This window comes from Dasypus novemcinctus, chromosome 31 (genome assembly GCF_030445035.2).
Source record: "Dasypus novemcinctus isolate mDasNov1 chromosome 31, mDasNov1.1.hap2, whole genome shotgun sequence".
In the NCBI taxonomy this organism is placed as follows: domain Eukaryota; kingdom Metazoa; phylum Chordata; class Mammalia; order Cingulata; family Dasypodidae; genus Dasypus; species Dasypus novemcinctus.
Genome location: NC_080703.1, coordinates 18,900,486 through 18,918,953, shown reverse-complemented (window position 1 = coordinate 18,918,953; position 18,468 = coordinate 18,900,486). Strand labels below are relative to the sequence as shown.

Below are 18,468 nucleotides of genomic sequence, written 5' to 3'. Positions count from 1 at the left end.
CCGCGGTTCAAACCCCGGGCCTCCTTGACCCGTGTGGAGCTGGCCCATGCGCAGCGCTGATGCGCGCAAGGAGCGACGTGACATGCAGGAGTCCCCCCCGTAGGGGAGCCCCATGCGCAAGGAGTGTGCCTCGTAAGGAGAGCCGCCCAGCGGGAAAGAAAGCGCAGCCTGCCTCAAAATGGCGCTGCCTACACGGAGAGCCGACACAACACAGAGACACAGATTCCCATGCTGCTTACAACAACAGAAGCAGACAAAGAAGACGCAGCAAAAAGACACAGAAAAGACAACTGGGGTGGGGGGAGAAGGGGAGAGAAATAAATAAATCTTAAAAAGAAAAAAGGAACACATATCTTTAATAAAAATATGAAATAGTTAAAAATTGTGTAACAGTTATCTGGTGAGAGAAGCAGATGTGGCTCAACTGATAGAGCTTCCACCTACCATATAGGAGGTCCAGAGTTTGAACCCAGGGCCTCCTAGCCCATGTGGTGAACTGGCCTATGCACAGTGCTGCTGTGCTCAAGGAGTGCCATGCCACGCAGGAGTCCCCCCCGTAGGGGAGCCCCATGCGCAAGGAGTGCGCCCCGCAAGGAGAGCTGCCCCGTGTGAAAAACGCAGCCTGCCTAGGGGTGGTGCCGCACACACGGAGAGCTGATGCAGCAAGATGATGCAACAAAACAAAACACAGATTCCGGGGGCCGCTGACAAGAATGCAAGTGGACACAGAAAAACACACAGGGAATGGACACAGAGCACAGACAATGGGAGGAGGGGAGAGAAATAAATAAAAATAAACCTTTAAAACAAAAGTTACCTGGTGGAGGCCGCAGTGGGCCAGCGTCTGTGTTTGTAATGTTTATTTCTTAGGATGGGGGATGGAAACGCGGCTGTTGTCCTGCTGCGCCTCACGTGTTTTGTCCAGATGGTGTTTCATACAGAAGAGGAGAACGTGTGTGTGTATGGGGCTCCCCTTCGTGCCAGCCTGTGCTAGCACTGTTGGAGATCAGCGAAGGAGGCCTGCCCTTAGGGAATCTCCCCGCCGGGGGAGAGAGAAGAGAAGATGGAGTTTAACAGGGGGCTGGATGGGCTGAGTGATGGCAAGAGGCCCAGTCACAACCCTGGCAAACAGGCCCCCATCACACCCCTTGGCAGGGTCTGTGGGAAGAAGAGGCCCAAAGGGATGTGTGGGAGGGGAGTCAGGTTTGTAGAAGAGGCTGAGTGGCGAGGCTGGAAAAACTTTGGAACCGGACATCCTGGGTGCGAATCTCAACGCTGTTACTTACCAGCTAGGGGGCCTCTCTGAACTTCAGTTTCCTCAGCTATAAAATGGAGGCAGTTACCACCTTTCCAGGTGGTTCTGAGGATGAGGAGGCACATAGCAGAGGCTCAAGAAACAGAGGTTCTTACTTCAGACCGTAGGACCAAACACAGGTCAGATCTGTTTCCACTATGGAAACTCCCAAACACAAAAGCGGCCAGGCTGCCCGAACGACCCCCCGCGCACCCACCTTCCACAGGTAACGCTGCGCAGCCCAGCTTGCCTCCATTACGCGGCTCCCTCCTGCCCCTCCCGTGTGCTCTAGAGCAAATCCCAGGCATCAGGGCACCTCACGCGTGAGTGTCGCCGCTGAGAGCCCCTTTACCTCTGACAGATGGTCATCGCGCTGCAGAACACCACCACGACCAGCCGCCACCTGCGCGTCCTGCCACCTTCCACCCCGTACTTCGCCCTGGGGCTGGGTGAGCTCAGCGCAGCGGCCACCTAGACCGCGGGCGATTCCCCTCGGGCTCCTGCCCGGCCCCCCAGCACTGTGATGGCTCCCAGCGCGGGGCGGCCGTTCCCGCAGCAGCCCCCCACCCCCGCCGGCGCCCAGCACCTGCCCAGCCGCGCCCTCCCACTCGCCTCCAGCTGGGCCCTGCAGCCTCTCCCGTCACCCTGCGCGCTGGCACCGCCGGCAGTCAGGCCCCGCGCAGGGCTCTGCCTCCCAGCGGCCTCCCCTCCAGTGCTACCTCTGTTTTTCTCAAGGACAGCTCTGACCCCATCACCCCTCTCAGAAACCTCAGATGGCGCTGTGCTCCCCGCAGGGTCCATTCTGAGTGGGTCATGTCTCGCCCTCAGGCCCCGGCGTCGCCACAGGCGCGCCTGCCCTCGCTGCCTGGTCCCAGGTGTCCCAGCGGCTCTGCGGGGCTCGGCCTGAGTATTGGAGTGGGGCCTCCCTGTCGCCCTCCCGGTCCAAGCCGCGGGGCCGGCTGCCTGCTCTCCAGGCCCTCACTGGCTGCTTCTGTCACCCACAGGGATGTTCCCCGGAAAAGGTGGCATGGTGGCCCCTGGAATGACCTGCCAGTACATTGTCCAGTTTTTCCCAGACTGCCTCGGGGATTTCGACGACTTCATCCTGGTGGAGACTCAGGCCGCGCACACCCTCCTGATCCCGCTGCAGGCGCGCAGGCCGCCCCCGGTGCTGACGCGTGAGTGTGCGGCGGCCTCCTGGGGAGCCAGCTGAGCGTGGGGCGCCCTGGGAGCGCTGGCGGCCTGCTGCTCCATGCCCCTGCAGCGCCGCGGAGGAGCCGGCTGGCAGCCCGGCTCGGGCTTCCCTGGCGTCAGGCCCTGACCGCCTGCTGCTGGGTTTTCCTCTGGGGGTTGACTTTGAATCACACCCAGCAGGCGGGGAGGGGGCCACCCAGCTGACCCCAGCATGGGCTTTGCTCATTTGAGGGCACCCCGGGTGGGCCTGTGCCACGCCGAGGCAGAGAAGGAGCGCCCGTTGCCGGCATGGCTGTGGGGTGGGTCTCCTTTGGCCATCGGGCTGTAGCTGGGCCCGGGCTGGACCCCCACATCTGCCACAAGCCCCATGCCCTAGTGTGTGGCCACAGTGGACCAGCCAGGACTAGGGCCCCACGACGCTGCCACCACAGCCCAGCGGTGGCCCGGGCCATGCCCATGTCGGTGCAGGGGTCAGGGCACGGGGCTGGGGTCCTGAGGTCCTCCAGCTGCTGCTCTGAGCCGAGGCTGGGCCCGTGTGGAGCTGGTGTGTTGTCTCTCTCACACGCTTTCCCGTGGCTGCAGTGGACCAGCCAGGACTAGGGCCCCATGACGCTGCCACCACAGCCCAGCGGTGGCCCGGGCCACGCCCATGTCGGTACAGGGGTCAGGGCACGGGGCTGGGGTCCCGAGGTCCTCCAGCTGCTGCTCTGAGCCGAGGCTGGGCCCATTCGGAGCTGGTGTGTTGTCTCTCTCACACATGCTTTCCCATGGCCGCAGTGGACCAGCCAGGACTAGAGCCCCACGACGCTGCCACCACAGCCCAGCGGTGGCCTGGGCCACGCCCACGTCGGTGCAGGGGTCAGGGCACGTCCCCTCATCCTTTCTGCCTGGGGCGTGGGACTGGGGCCCCTAGGTCCTGCAGCCGCTGCTCTGAAGGGGCTGGGCCCGTTCAGAGCCGGCATGCTGTCTCCCTCACACACGCTTTCCCGTGGCTGCAGTGCCGCGGGTGTTGGACTGTGGCTACTGCCTCGTCGGGGGCGTGAAGATGACCAGATTTGTCTGCAAAAACGTTGGCTTCAGTGTCGGCAAGTTCTGCATCATGCCCAAGAAGAGCTGGCCACCGCCAAGTTTCAGGGTGAGCGATCACAGATGGTCCCCCAGAGAAAGAACAAACCCAGCAAAGAAAACAGCCCCTGCAAGGGCCTGGCTAGAGTACACCTTTGGCTGGAAATATCCAGAAACAGCGTGTTGTAGCCTCTCCCTCCCGCCGGCACGCCAGGATGAGAATGAGAGCGGGTGCAGACCGGGGTGGCAGCTCCGGGCTTGCCACTGCGACCGGCAGGCCCTTCAGCACTGCACCCTTGCTTCCTCAAGGCCAGCTCCGTTATTTAGCCAGCCCCTCAGGCATTATCGCAGCCAGGGTTTGAGGATGTCAGGGGCAGGTCCCTGGTGGAATTCCGTCAGCATATTTACTTCGCACGGTGCTTAGAAATATTTTTTGAGCCGACTTTCAAAACTAGGAAGATTTCCCATGAAAATCTCCATTTCCAGGCTCTTTGAAAATCGGAAGCTGTGCACCCCGGAGCCAGGAGCCCAGCACTCCCCGCTGGTTGGGGAGTGGGGGCAGGGTGTGCACTCCCTCTCGTTGCACCTGGCCCCGCCGCTCTGCACAGCATCCCAGTGCCACCACCGTTTGCACACACCGTGCTTTTTCTTAGCGTTGAGATATTTCTCAGTCCCCACGCCTCCAAAAAAGATGCTATAGATCCAGGGGACCAAGTGTCCCAGGAAATGCATTTCCCTCATGCGCGTCACGTGCCAGGGTCCTGTGGCATGACTTTGCATCCCCGGCATGCTAAGTGGCTTCACGTTTGGGCACTGAGAAGGCAGCTCTGCTAACAAGACGGCAGCTGTCCTCTTGACGCAGGAGCCTGTGGCCAGGGGCGGGGGAGGCAGGTGAGCCGGCACTGATGATGCGACCTGGGCCCTGCGGCAGGGGACAGGTCAGTGTGCTTTGGGAGCCCCGAGCGGCTCCTCTCAACCGTGCCTCACTCGCCCTGCCTCGTGTCCCACATCCTGGGCCGTGGTGTCCCTGGCACCTTCCGCCCGCCGTCGCTCTTGGCCGATGCTCCAGGCCTTACTCGCCGTGACCCTCCAGGGTCTCGGCTGGAGCCCGGTGCCCGGGGAGGACAGTGGGCGCTCTCGGTGAACGAGCCCCGGCGGCTCCATTAGCCCAGCGTCCTCATTCGTGAGGCGACACGAGCAGAGCTCCCTCAGCCTGCCAAAGGGGCGCGTGGCGGGGGAGCTCGTTGTCCGAGCCCTGATCGCAGACTTCCTTCCGCCCCGGCGTGTGCTCTGCTCTTCTCTAAGGCTGTGGCGGCCACTGGCTTCATCGAGCAACCTCCTTTTGGAATCCTGCCGTCCGTGTTCGAGCTGGCTCCGGGACAGGCCGTATTAGTGGAGGTAAATGACCAGAGGCCGGCATGCGTGTCCTCCTCCCTGAGACTGAGCTTGGCTCTCTCCTCGACCGCTGTGCTTTGCACCCAAATGCCCGCCCCCACCCCGGCTGCAGTCTCCGAGGCTTCTGGGTAGTGTGGCCTTGGGTTCTGTGGGGTGATGTCCCCTGACCGCCTCGTGACCGCTCTCCTAAGGCCAACACGGGAAGCCCCGGCATTGCCGGCACGATCCCGAGCCCTGCTTGTCCACAGCTGCAGCTGGAGAGTCACCTCCCCCAGCACCGAAGCTGCCCCAGGACCGCCACTTGGCTCTCCAGGCGGTGACCCTTCAGGCACCATCTCCGCTGGCTGCCTGGGTGACGATGGTCACTCCCTCCTCCCTTTCCCATGTCATCCTCAGTTTATGGAGTCTGTGCCGCTCCCCTTCCTTAGGCCTCCTTCTGGACCTCTGCGGAAGCTTCCAGAGGGTCTGACTCCTGGCTGCGGGCCTCTCCTTACCGCCTGGCCCCTCTCAGTGTTTGCTGTGGCTCATCACACCCGCTCGCTGTCCCCAGGAGGGCCTGCGAGAAGTAGCCGTCCCGCCGTCAGGACCCCAGCCTTGTCTTCCCCCACTCCCTGGCCCAGCAGTCTGACTGCCGCCCCCGTGACTGAGCGTGGGGTGGCCGCAGACGTGCCTGGCCCTCCTCCCTGGCTGTGGAGGGGAGCGGAAGCGGCCTTCTGGAAGGCTGGGAAGGGTCAGCCTGCCCCGGCTAGTCGGGTAGGGGCGTCCACGAGCTGTCGGTCCTCAAACTCAGCCGCTCGTCGGGTTCACCCGAGAGGCCCCAATGCCCTTAGGCTGCACGCCCGCCCCGAGGTCAGAAGTCCTGGGTCTGGGGCGTGGCCTGGGGGCGGCCCTCGGAAGACTGGGGGTGATTCCACTGTGCAGCAGAGGGCTCCTGTGCCGCGAGGAGCAGGGCTTCCTGTTAGCAGCCACGCCAGTCGCGCGTGCCCGGGGGGGCCGGTGCTGGTGCCCGGGGCCAGCGCTGGGCTGACCCCCACGGGAGCCGGGCCCTCGAGGGCGGGCCTGGGCCGAGGCGTGCCTCGTCTTCCCTGCCCAAGGGCGGCTGGGTCTCCACACTCGCCCCGCGCCAGCCTCTTCTCTCGCTGTAGCCCAGGCCTCGTCCGAGCCCTATTGCGACTTGAAGGCATGGGGGCCAGTCTCCCCTGAGCCTGTCCCACCCTCCTGTGACCCCTGAGAGGGGAGGAGGATGACAGCAGGACCCTTTGGGAAGCAGTGGCTGAGGCAGGGGCATCACTTTTCCCCTTTGAATTCCTCGTGTGTTTTGTTTCTTGGTTGTTTGGGGGTTTGTTTTTAGATTTATTCATGTTTCTGAATAAGAACTAAATCCACATGATTAAAAATTCAAAAGATGCAAATAAGTCAACAGTGAAATGCTCCTTTCCAGCCCAATTCCTCCGCCACCCAGTTTCTTTCCCCAGAGGCCGCAACCTTACCAGTCGTTTTCAGTGCCCTTCCAGGGATACGCTATGCCTTTCTTTTTTCTTCCATTCCCCTCTTCTCTTCCACAAATAGTTGCCCCCTCCATACTCTGTTCTGCATTGTTTAGAAATGGTCCTCATATTTTCTCGCAGCTGTATGGTCATCCACTCTGTGAAGGCGCCGTAGCTGAGTTCGGCAGTCCCTCACTGATAGACATGATGATTTTTTCCCCCTGATCTGGGGCTGATATTTCAGTGAACAGCTTACATGCGTCACTCTGCCCAAGGCTGAGTCCACCGCAGGATGCAGTCCTTAAAGAGGATCTGCCGGGCCAAGGGTCTCTGCCTTCATAACTGTGATGCCTGTTACCACAGTCCCTCCACGAGGAGACCACTCCAGCTTATGCTCCCACCAGCAGTGTGCGAGCGTCTCTTCCCTTACGCTCTTGTCAGCACAGCCTGTTACCAGACTCCTTTGGAAAACTGTGATTGTGGGCGTTTTTAAACCTTTACAGAAGTAGGGTGGGGAGTGTAAGGCTCCCCAGGTACTCATCACCCACCTGCGAGAATTACCCGCTCTTGGCCAATCTCCCTGCCTCTGCACCCCTTCATCCCCCAACCAACCCCTATCCTGCCCCTCTAGGTTATGTTCAAGCAAATCCAGGACATTGTATGATTGCCTTTGTGATTGCCACTTTGCTAATATAAGTAAAAAAAAAAAAAAAAAAGTTCCTCCGGGCAGTTTTCATTTATTTTATCCTGAAGCAGATGTCGTTGGTTTCAGAGCCTTTGGAATTTCCTTCCTTGCAAACGTTCTCTTCATCCCCTTTCCCCACGCTGGGGTGGGGCGTAGGCTGGAGCCCCTGGCCTTAGGGGTGTGGTTGGAGGTGTGGGGTTGGGGTGCCAGGTGGGGGCAGAGGGAGGGAGGTTCCCTTAGACGAGGAGGCAGGAGGTGGAGGCGGAGGCCCTCCAGTGGGAGCTGACGGGGCCACTCTTCTCCCCCCAGGTTTTGTTCCTCCCAACGAGACTAGAGAAGGCAGAGCAGGCCTTCATCATCGCGTGCGACAACTGTCAGATAAAGGAGCTGGTGGCCGTAGGTGGGCTTGCGCTCGCACCCCTCCTGCCTCTCCCCCCCATCCAGACGCTGCTGCACTCGGCGGTAGAGGGGTGCTGCAGCCTCCTGGCGCTGAGGTCTAAGTTTTGGGCCCCATATTCTGGTCAAACCTCAGAGCCCCCAACCCAGAGTCTCTAGGAGAGCCCAAGAGGCCTTCTAGTGAGAGGCACATGGCAGCCTGCCGTGAAACCTTCCAGGCTTCCTTCTGAAACTTACCTTGAGCTCCTCTGGGGGCCTGCCGGTGGCGTCCACGCCAACAACCAGAGCTGCCTTGCGGTTTCTGCAGGGTTCGGAAGGGCATCCTGCTGCATTCCCCCCAAGATGCTCTGACCCTTCCTCCTTTACGTTCTACCTTCCATTCATCCCTCCATCCTTCCATCTGTCTGTCCGTCCAGTTTCATTCAGCAAACATCAGTCGAGTACTTGCTGTGGTCTAAATTCTCAAAATCACCTCCTTTTGGTCTGTGGAGATGTGGGGCATGGATTGTGTGGGGCTACGCCTGTGGCCCCCGTCCCCCCCGGCCTTGCACTTCCAGGGACCGTGGTGGGAGGTGGCTCTGGGAGGCCACCGGCCTCCCGTGCGGGCTGAGGCCAGCCGCCTGTGGATGGAGGCACGAGGCCTGCAGCCACGGCCGCGATTCCGGCCCTGGGCTCCTGTCCTGCACGTCACTGCCCTCCTTTGTCAGGAGTCGGGCAGTTGGTTGCTTTGGAGCTGGTCTATGTTTCCGGGGAAAAGAGCCACCCAGAGCCCGGGGAGCTCACAGACCTAACAGCGCAGCACTTCATCCGCTTCGAGCCTGAGAACCTCCAGTCCACGGCCAAGAAGCGGCTGCTCATCAGGAATGCTACGTGAGTGGCCCCTCTGCCGTCTCCAGCCACGCACGGTTTTTAAAATTGAAATCAGTTAAAGTTAAATCAAATTGTACGTTCGGTTCCTCAGTGGCACGATCTGTATTTCAAGTGCTCAGTGGCCACCTGTGGCTAGTGGCGATCATCCTGGGCAATAGAGATACAGGACATTTCATCACCGCTGCAGGCAGTTACGATGGCCCCAGAATGGCATCGACCACCCCTAGCCAGGGACAGGCTTCCCACAGCCGTCCAGCCCTGCCTGTGCCAGAGAAGTCACCCGGGCCCCAGGGCCGGATGGACCACGGCCTGTGGTTCAGTGCTGCCCTTTCTCCCGGCCTCCCTGAGCACCAGCACTGCACCAGACAAGGCTCAGGGCGCTCCCAGCTAGGGCTGGCCTGGCGACCCCAAGCATTGCACAGGGTTCCACCGCCTGCCCCCTCCTGACGGCTGCCCGGCAGCAGCGTGCCGCAAGTAGCGCCGTCCCAGCACCCCGGAGTCGCCACCGCTCCTGTTGGCGCTCATGCCTCTCTGCTCAGGGCTTCCCTGGGGGCCACCGCTGATGAGGTGGAGCGAGGGTCGTGGCTAACGTGGCCAGCCCCTGAAGCACTCGTGATAGGGGACCCGCAGCCATTCTCCCCGACCTCTGGGGAGATGCCGAGACAGGCACTGCACTGATTCCCCGTGTGGACACTTCCCCTGAGTCGCGGTGGCTCTGACCTCCAGCTGCCATGAGCGGGGGACGAGGGGCTCTCGTCATCTCCAGCGGGGACGCCCGGACCCGCCTGCACCTGCTGCCCCTCAGCCAGATTCTCCCAGGCTCCTCCGGGGGAAGGGCACGAGGGCCAGCCCGGCCGCTTGCTGTCCCTGGGCGCCGTCCTGCAGCCAGGCCGGGCCTGCGCGGGGTGGGAGGGCCGGGTGCTGGCCGAAGTGGGGTGCTCCCGGGAGCCCCCGCCCACGCCGGGCTCCCTGCAGGCACGTGGCGCTGCCCTTCCACTGGCAGATCGTGAAACCCAACCTGCAGCCGCTCCTGCCCGGGGAGGCCTTCAGCGCCGACAGCATCAAGTCCCTTCCGGACCGAGGGACGGCCTTCTCCATCCTGCCCGCCCGGGGCGCCCTCAGCCCCCACGCGGACCACGAGTTCATCCTGAGCTTCTGCCCTCACGAGGTCAGGCGGTGCCACCTGGGGGCCACCTGTCATCGGGCCATGCCACCCTGACCCCCGTCCATGCTCTTGCAGGAACGAGGCCACAGTGTGGCCGGAGGCCGGGCCTGGGCTCCCGGGAGAAGGGGTCAGCCCCTTGCCTTGGCCCCGGGCTCGCTTCCGCAGCTCCGGGTCCCTTTATATTACGTCAGGCGCCTCCCCGTTCCTGCCCACCCACGGCAGCCCCTGGAGCAAGGGCCCGACAGGTCCTGCCCCGGCCGGCGAGAGGGCAGCGAGACTGGGGGTGCCAGGGAGGCTCGGGCGTAGAGCAGCTGGGCAGGTGCCGTCAGACTCCTCCAGCCGCCTCTTTCTCTCCTGGAGGCTGCGGTGCTCCGGTCCCCTCAGGCACCCCCAGGGGGCAATGCAGGGTCTTAGGGGGCCCTTCCTGCACCCGAGGCCAAGCTGAGGTAGACAGAGCAGTGTTGAGACGGCAGCAGGTCCCAGCCCCTGCGCCGTGACTCCTGTCCCCACAGCCACCCCTTTTTCCTTAGGGGTGGAGGGGGTGGCAGCGCCGAGTTTTCCTGAAGGCCTTTCTGGTGGTGGGGCCGGGGGCTGGGGGGAACTCCCGCCACGGTTGCGCCTGTGCGGGCAGCCAGGTGGGATCCAGCCGTGTGCTCACGTGCTGGGCTTGTCTCGCTCGCAGCCGCGGGGTTTTCACAGTGTGCTCCAGATGGTGCTAGAGAAAGTTCCGGAGCCCGTGAGGTGAGCGGGGACTGGGCCGCGGGATGCAGCGTGGGCAGCCGGGCCTGCCCTCCCTTGGGGTTGCCCCCGGGGAAGACTGAATGAGCAGCCTGGCACCTCAGGCCTGCCCAGCTCAGTGCTGCCTCGGGCAGAGCTCGCTGGACTGGCGGCGAGAGCTCTGGGCCGCCCCCCGCACCCTGGAGAAGTACCCCAGGCTCTCGCTGCCCCCTGGCGGCCGCTGGGCGGGTGTAATGGAAGAGGGAGGTTTGCTGTCCCTGATAAGCTGTCAGGATGGGCCGCTGGGCAGCCCACGCAGGGCTCCCGGGCTGGGGTGCTGCGGTGGTCCCTGGAGGCAGGGAGATGCCCGCCCCAGGCCTCAGCGTTGGTTCCTGGAGGCAGGGAGATGCCCGCCCCAGGCCTCAGCGTTGGTCCTGGAGGCAGGGAGATGCCCGCCCCAGGCCTCAGCGTTGGTTCCTGGAGGCAGGGAGATGCCCGCCCCAGGCCTCAGCGTTGGTCCTGGAGGCAGAGGAGATGCCCACCCCAGGCCTCAGCGTTGGTTCCTGGAGGCAGAGGAGATGCCCGCCCCAGGCCTCAGCGTTGGTCCCTGGAGGCAGGGAGATGCCCGCCCCAAGCCTCAGCGTTGGTTCCTGGAGGCAGGGAGATGCCCGCCCCAGGCCTCAGCGTTGGTCCCTGGAGGCAGGGAGATGCCCGCCCCAGGCCTCAGCGTTGGTTCCTGGAGGCAGGGAGATACCCGCCCCAGGCCTCAGCGTTGGTCCTGGAGGCAGAGGAGATGCCCACCCCAGGCCTCAGCGTTGGTCCCGGAAGCAGGGAGATACCCGCCCCAGGCCTCAGCGTTGGTCCCGGAGGCAGAGGAGATGCCCGCCCCAGGCCTCAGCGTTGGTCCCTGGAGGCAGAGGAGATGCCCGCCCCAGGCCTCAGCGTTGGTCCCTGGAGGCAGAGGAGATGCCCGCCCCAGGCCTCAGCGTTGGTCCCTGGAGGCAGAGGAGATGCCCGCCCCAGGCCTCAGCGTTGGTCCCTGGAGGCAGAGGAGATGCCCGCCCCAGGCCTCAGCGTTGGTCCCTGGAGGCAGAGGAGATGCCCGCCCCAGGCCTCAGCGTTGGTCCCTGGAGGCAGAGGAGATGCCCGCCCCAGGCCTCAGCGTTGGTTCCTGGAGGCAGGGAGATGCCCGCCCCAGGCCTCAGCGTTGGTCCTGGAGGCAGAGGAGATGCCCACCCCAGGCCTCAGCGTTGGTCCTGGAGGCAGAGGAGATGCCCACCCTAGGCCTCAGCGTTGGTTCCTGGAGGCAGAGGAGATGCCCGCCCCAGGCCTCAGCGTTGGTCCCTGGAGGCAGAGGAGATGCCCGCCCCAGGCCTCAGCGTTGGTCCTGGAGGCAGAGGAGATGCCCACCCCAGGCCTCAGCGTTGGTTCCTGGAGGCAGGGAGATGCCCGCCCCAGGCCTCAGCGTTGGTCCTGGAGGCAGAGGAGATGCCCACCCCAGGCCTCAGCATTGGTTCCTGGAGGCAGGGAGATGCCCGCCCCAGGCCTCAGCGTTGGTCCCTGGAGGCAGAGGAGATGCCCGCCCCAGGCCTCAGCGTTGGTCCTGGAGGCAGAGGAGATGCCCGCCCCAGGCCTCATTGTTGGTTCCTGGAGGCAGAGGAGATGCCCGCCCCAGGCCTCAGCGTTGGTTCCTGGAGGCAGAGGAGATGCCCGCCCCAGGCCTCAGCGTTGGTCCTGGAGGCAGAGGAGATGCCCGCCCCAGGCCTCAGCGTTGGTCCTGGAGGCAGAGGAGATGCCCGCCCCAGGCCTCAGCGTTGGTTCCTGGAGGCAGGGAGATGCCCGCCCCAGGCCTCAGCGTTGGTTCCTGGAGGCAGAGGAGATGCCCGCCCCAGGCCTCAGCGTTGGTCCTGGAGGCAGAGGAGATGCCCACCCCAGGCCTCAGCGTTGGTTCCTGGAGGCAGGGAGATGCCCGCCCCAGGCCTCAGCGTTGGTCCCGGAAGCAGGGAGATATCCGCCCCAGGCCTCAGCGTTGGTCCCGGAGGCAGAGGAGATGCCCGCCCCAGGCCTCAGCGTTGGTCCCGGAGGCAGGGAGATGCCCGCCCCAGGCCTCAGCGTTGGTCCCTGGAGGCAGAGGAGATGCCCGCCCCAGGCCTCAGCGTTGGTCCCTGGAGGCAGAGGAGATGCCCGCCCCAGGCCTCAGCATTGGTCCTGGAGGCAGGGAGATGCCCGCCCCAGGCCTCAGCGTTGTTCCCGGAGGCAGGGAGATGCCTGCCCCAAGCCTCAGCGTTGGTCCTGGAGGCAGGGAGATGCCTGCCCCAAGCCTCAGCGTTGGTCCTGGAGGCAGGGAGATGCCCGCCCCAGGCCTCAGCGTTGGTCCCTGGAGGCAGAGGAGATGCCCACCCCAGGCCTCAGCGTTGGTCCTGGAGGCAGGGAGATGCCCGCCCCAGGCCTCAGCGTTGTTCCCGGAGGCAGGGAGATGCCTGCCCCAAGCCTCAGCGTTGGTCATGGAGGCAGGGAGATACCTGCCCCAAGCCTCAGCGTTGGTCCTGGAGGCAGGGAGATGCCCGCCCCAGGCCTCAGCGTTGGCTGGTGCCTCTGGCTTTAGCAGAGCTGGGGACCCGTGAAGACGAGAGGCATGGGAGGTGCAGGGACACGCTCCCAGGTGTGTGGGCCCCCGGCTCATGGTGGCTTGTGTTCAGCTCCGAAACGGCGAGCCTGGAGGGTTCCTCGTACTGTGTGGACGACGTGATCGTCCTGGAGATCGAGGTGAAGGGCGCGGTGGAACCTTTCCGGGTTCTCCTAGAGCCCTACGCCCTCATCATCCCGGGGGAGAACTACATTGGCGTAAACGTGAAGAAGGACTTCAAGGTAGGCCTGGCCGAGGCAGCGCTGACCTCGGGGCCAGCGTGGAAGGCTTTAGCCGGGGCGGGACAGCCGTGGCTGCAGAGGCGGGGCTCCCCGGAAGCCCCTGGACCCACCTGGGCTTGCACAGACGCCTGGACCGGGCGTGTCTGCCTGTCCTTGTCGGCTCCCCGCCTCCCCTGAGAGATGGGGTCTGAGGCGGGAATGGCTTCCAGAGCCCTGCCCCGAGCCTGGCTGCGGCAGGGGGACAGGCCAGGAGGGCGCGGCCCTGGCGGGCGGAGTTGCTGCGAAGGGCGCACCGGGCCTCCCGTGTCTTCCAGATGTGGAACAACAGCAGGTCGCCCATCAGGTACGCGTGGGGCAAGATCAGCGCCTGCCACATCATCGAGGTGGAGCCCTGCGTGGGGGTCATAGGTACCGCGGCGCTGTGGGCGGTGGAGGCAGGCTGGGCCCCGCGCGGGGGGCGCCCCGCGCCCTTGCCCACCGCGCCTGCCCCCCGCAGAGCCCAGCGAGGTGGGAGACTTCGAGCTGAACTTCACCGGGGGCGTGCCCGGCCCCGCGAGCCAGGACCTGATGTGTGAAATCAAAGGCTCGCCCTCGCCGGTGGTGCTACACATTGAGGCGGCCTTTAAGGTGCGGGGCGGGGCGGCACGGGTGGTGTCGCGGGCAGCCCGGCGGTGCCAGTGGGGGGCCGCAGAGCCTGGGCGGCCCATGACAGGCTCCTGGGGCCCGCAGGGGCCGGCTGTCATCATCAACCTCTCAGCCCTTCAGCTGGGCCTGCTGCGCCTGGGACAGACGGCCACCGACACCCTGCACCTCCAGAACGTCAGCCAGCTGCCCGCCACGTGGTGCCTGCGGGAGAGCGCCGCCTGCCTGCGAGAGAGGCGCCAGGACGTGAGTCGGGTGGCCGCGCCGCGCCGGGCACTGCGCCAGCCTTCGTGGTGACCAGGCCGGGCACCTGTGCCAGCCTGAGCCGTGGCCGGGCCGGGCACCTGTGCCAGTCTGAGCCATGCTGAGCTGGGGCACTTGTGCCAGTCTGAACCGTGGCCAGGCCAGGCACCTGTGCCAGCCTTGGTGGTGGCCGGGCACCTGCGCCAACCTGAGCCATGGCTGGGCTGGGGCACCTGCGCCAGGTTGAGCCAAGCCAGGCACCTGCCCCAGCCTGAGCTGTGCCAAGCTGGGCACCTGCACCAGCCTTAGTGGTGGCCGGGCACCTGTGCCAGGCTGAGCCGTGCCAAGCCAGGCACCTGCACCAGCCTTAGTGGTGGCCGGGCACCTGTGCCAGGCTGAGCCGTGCCAAGCCGGGCACCTGCACCAGCCTGAGCCGCGGCCGGGCACCTGCATCAGCCTGAGCTGTGCCGAGCCGGGCACCTGCACCAGCCTTAGTGGTGGCCGGGCACCTGCACCAGCCTTAGTGGTGGCCGGGCACCTGTGCCAGGCTGAGCTGTGCTGAGCCGGGCACCTGCACCAGCCTTAGTGGTGGCCGGGCACCTGTGCCAGGCTGAGCCACGCTGAGCTGGACACCTGCACCAGCCTGAGCCGTGGCCGGGCACCTGCACCAGCCTGAGCTGTGCTGAGCCGGGCACCTGCACCAGCCTGAGCTGCGGCCGGGCACCTGCACCAGCCTGAGCTGTGCTGAGCCGGGCACCTGCACCAGCCTTAGTGGTGGCCGGGCACCTGTGCCAGGCTGAGCCACGCTGAGCTGGACACCTGCGCTAGCCTTAGTGGTGGCCGGGCACCTGTGCCAGGCTGAGCCACGCTGAGCCGGACACCTGCGCTAGCCTTAATGGTGGCCTGGCCGGGCATCCTCGCCAGTCTGAGCCGTGGCTGCGCTGGGGCACCTGTGCCATCCTGAGCCCTGGCACCTGCTCAGGGGCCTGTGCAGCTTTGAGGCTGGGAGGGGGCAAGTCCACTGGGTGATTTTACCTGGCAGTACCCCGGGTGCCCCCCGTCACAGAGGCAGTTGGGATTTGGGGTCCTTTCTGCAACAGAACCCACTAGTTCCCTCCCCCCCCCCGCCTTATGATGCAGAAATAGAACCTGGGGTTTCTCCCTCTGACAGAGCAGCCTGAGCCAGGAAGAAAATGGGCAGCTGCGTGGGGGGCGGAGGCAGGCTTCCAAAGCTGCTGTTTCCAAGGCTCGGAGGGGGAGCTACGTCTGCCAGGCTCACCCCAAAGGTTCTCGTCGTTGGGAGGTCGTGCCTGCAGTTTGAGTGCCTGGTGCCCAGACAAGGGCCTACGGGCTAAAACCAAAAGGCTCAGGAGGAAAATTCCATTGCCATTTCCATCCGGAGCGTCTCATTTCCGGTTATTCCCTGACTGGTTGGAGGCGAGCCCCGTCTGCGCCGCTGATTGGACACCCCGACACCGCCCTGGGCGGCTGTCGCTCACTGGGAGCGGCCCCAGGCTGTCAGTGCCCACGTGAGACCCTCCCTGGGACAGCCTCCTTGGTCCCTCCGGCTCTCCCACTTCCCCCCCTGTCGGAATGCGGCACCCCTGCCTTCCAGGGTCAGAAGCCAAAGGAGCACAGCCACAGCCACGCCGCCCCTTCCGTGCCAGCGCCCTTCCCTTCTCCCAGGACTTGCCCTTTCCAGCCGGAAGCCGTCCCTCCTCTTCCTCCTGAAGACGGGGAAGCTGGATTCCTCTAGGTTCTTGGCTGTGAGGCATAAAAGAAATGATGGACACGCCAGTTCAGTTGGGCCAGTAAAAAGAATTTATTTGGGAAATGGGGCAAAGAAGAGAGCTTGCTGAGAAATGGGAGAGAAAGATGGAAATACACACCAAGATTTGGTGATGGGCCCCTCTGGGCAGAGAGAGCGGGCTCTGCCTCATGTGATTATCTTTTTTTTTTTTTTTTTGGTAAAGATTTATCTATTTATTTCTCCCCCCTCCGCATTGTTTTGCACTCATTGTCTGCTCTCTGTGTCCATTTGCTGTGAGTTCTTCTGTGTCTGCTTGTCTTCTTTTTGGCACCGGGAACTGATCCTTGAACCTTCCAGAGTGCACCACCTCAGCTCCCTGGTCTGCTGCCTCTCTTATCTTGTCTCCTTTGTGTCTCTTTTTGTTGCATCATCTTGGTGTGCCAGCTCTCCGCACAGGCCAGCACTCCTGCGCGAGCAGGCTTGCCACACGGGCCAGCTCCCCCTCGGGCCAGCTCACCGCACAGGCCAGCCCTCCTTCACCAGGAGGCCCCAGGAATCGAACCCTGGACCTCCTGTGTGGTAGACGGGAGCCCACTCGCTTGTGCCAATCCGCTTCCCTGGTGTGATTACCTTTTAAACTGTTAATTATTCCACCCCCAGCGCTTACTGGTTACCTCACCGATCTTAGGGGCCAATGGTGAGGCCTTCTTGGACTATCGGGGGCCAAGGGGAGGTGCCAGAAGAGACACTGGGACCTCAAGGTCAAACTCAAGGTCGCAGCGAGGTCTCACCGCAGCGCTGGCTGTCGGCCATGCCGCGGGCCGTCCTCTCCTCCATTACCCTGTACTAACCTGCCCCACGCCGCCTTCTCTGCCTGGCCCTCTGAAACTTGGGAGTCAAGTCGATTGGCATCACAGCGGCCACACCATTGCTGGGAACCATTGCCGCGACCTGTGCCCAGGCTTGGAGTTCGCGCTTTCCCCCCAGGCTTATTGTTCTCCCAGCCCAGCTCCTGGCCGCAGGCTGCGGCTGGGGCCGGGGCGATATCAGTATCTCTGGTGCTCACATGTTTTTTTAGGTGGGAAGTCTTCCTTCAAAAGAGGACTTAGGCTCCCCAACCCCAGCTCCCTGTCCGAGGCAATCCCGGGGGACCCCTGGGATTTTCCAGAACACAGCTGGGGCACAAGCCTCAGCCACCCTTCTCCTGAGACAGAAGAGAGACTGAGGCCCAGAAAGGCACAGGGTTTCTCCCAGGGTCACCCAGCTAGCAGCTAGTGCAACCAGATCCCATCCCAGATCTCCAACAGCCAGTCTGTGATTTCCTCCCACCGTGAAGAATAACTGTACTTCATAATCGAAATAATTGTCATTTTTTAGTATTTTACGGTTAGATCATAAGTAAGAACTTATCGCCACAGTTCTCTGCACTCTATTCTTTTGAGTTCTCAAAAATAATGTGGGGATTTGGGGGTTGTTAGATGCTCCCAGATCAGGGGACCCAGAGCCACTGAAACCCAGCCCCAGACTCTGGCCACACCCGCAGGGTTCCCAGCGAGAGCCCATGGGGAACAAGATGAGAGAAAGCAGAGTGGTCTTTCTTCCCAGCTGGGCTGCTCCTGAACTCCAGCGCCTGAGCCCTGGCAAGCCCTCCTTTTCTGGCCAATTCCCCCCTCCCACCTGTGCCAGGGAGCAGAAACCTTAGAAGAAGAGAGCACAGGCCTCAGGTCTGCCCAAGTGGGAAATGGGGCTGGGAAGGGCAGGCCAGGCCCACACTCCACAGAGGGCAGGGGGACAGGCTGGCCTCCAGCCAGGCACAGCCTGGCGCTCATTGTCTTGGCCTCATGGAAGGGAAAGACCAGAGATGGAGAACTAACCTCCTGAGTGAGACCTTTCAGTGTCCAGTGAGGCACCCCTCGCCAGCGTGGCCCATTGGGGCTCCTCGGGGCCCCTCAGTCAGATGAGCATGTCTCCTCTCAGTCAGGGGCTGGGCAGAAAAAGAAGAGAGGCCTCCCCGGGGTGGATGCTGTTCCCAAGCTTTTTCCTGTGGGCCTACCCCCCCCCCCCCCCCCCCCGTACTGGTCAGCCAAAAAGGGATGCTCTTCCCAAGTACCAGAACCCTGCTGGCTTTTATAGAGGGAATTTATTTAGGGTAGAAGCTTACAGTTACGAGACACCAAAGAGTCCCACTCAAGGTACCGTAAGAGGAACTTTCTCATCCAGAGTCTGTGGCCACGAGTTGAAGCAAGATGGCAGGTGACGTCTGTGAGGGTTCAGCCTTCTTTCCTCTTAGGGCTCTGTGGTCCACCATCTCAGCTGTAGGCTGGCCTAGGCCTCATCTCTCTTCCCAGGGCTCCCAGCATCCTCTGTGGGTTTTCTCTGTGTATCTACTTCTGTGTGTTCCTGATTGAGTGTCCATTTATATAGCCTATCAAGAGGGACGGGCACTGCACGCCCTGATGACGTGGCCAAATCCGAACCCTAATCATAGCATGAGTTAATCAAGCCCTCTCAGCTGAATCTAATTCAATCAAAGGGTATCATGCCCAGAGGAACAGACCAGTTTACAAAAATAATTATTTATGAATTATTTTGAATTCATAAATCATGTCAAACTGCCCCACCACCGAAGGCGAATGAGCCCTAGCCTGGGGGGAGGGATGGAGGGGGATGGCACTTGCATTTCGTGTAATTCTTTGA

General features: G+C 63.0%; 1 protein-coding gene across 3 annotated transcripts in view; it reads left to right on the top strand.

Annotated features, from left to right (window-relative positions):
• The window catches only part of DLEC1 (DLEC1 cilia and flagella associated protein), an 82,995-nt gene that overhangs the window by 45,294 nt on the left and 19,233 nt on the right, over window positions 1-18,468 (top strand). For 2 of the 3 annotated variants that reach the window (XM_058290641.2, XM_058290642.1), the window contains exons 7-18: window positions 1,656-1,743; window positions 2,299-2,472; window positions 3,487-3,623; window positions 4,859-4,951; window positions 7,430-7,520; window positions 8,224-8,386; window positions 9,362-9,554; window positions 10,234-10,292; window positions 12,968-13,136; window positions 13,451-13,544; window positions 13,633-13,763; window positions 13,866-14,024. In XM_058290641.2, the coding sequence (XP_058146624.1) occupies window positions 1,656-1,743; window positions 2,299-2,472; window positions 3,487-3,623; window positions 4,859-4,951; window positions 7,430-7,520; window positions 8,224-8,386; window positions 9,362-9,554; window positions 10,234-10,292; window positions 12,968-13,136; window positions 13,451-13,544; window positions 13,633-13,763; window positions 13,866-14,024 (1,551 nt within the window). The remainder of the gene's footprint in view (window positions 1-1,655; window positions 1,744-2,298; window positions 2,473-3,486; window positions 3,624-4,858; window positions 4,952-7,429; window positions 7,521-8,223; window positions 8,387-9,361; window positions 9,555-10,233; window positions 10,293-12,967; window positions 13,137-13,450; window positions 13,545-13,632; window positions 13,764-13,865; window positions 14,025-18,468) is intronic. The other variant, XM_058290643.2, reaches the window with a different exon arrangement.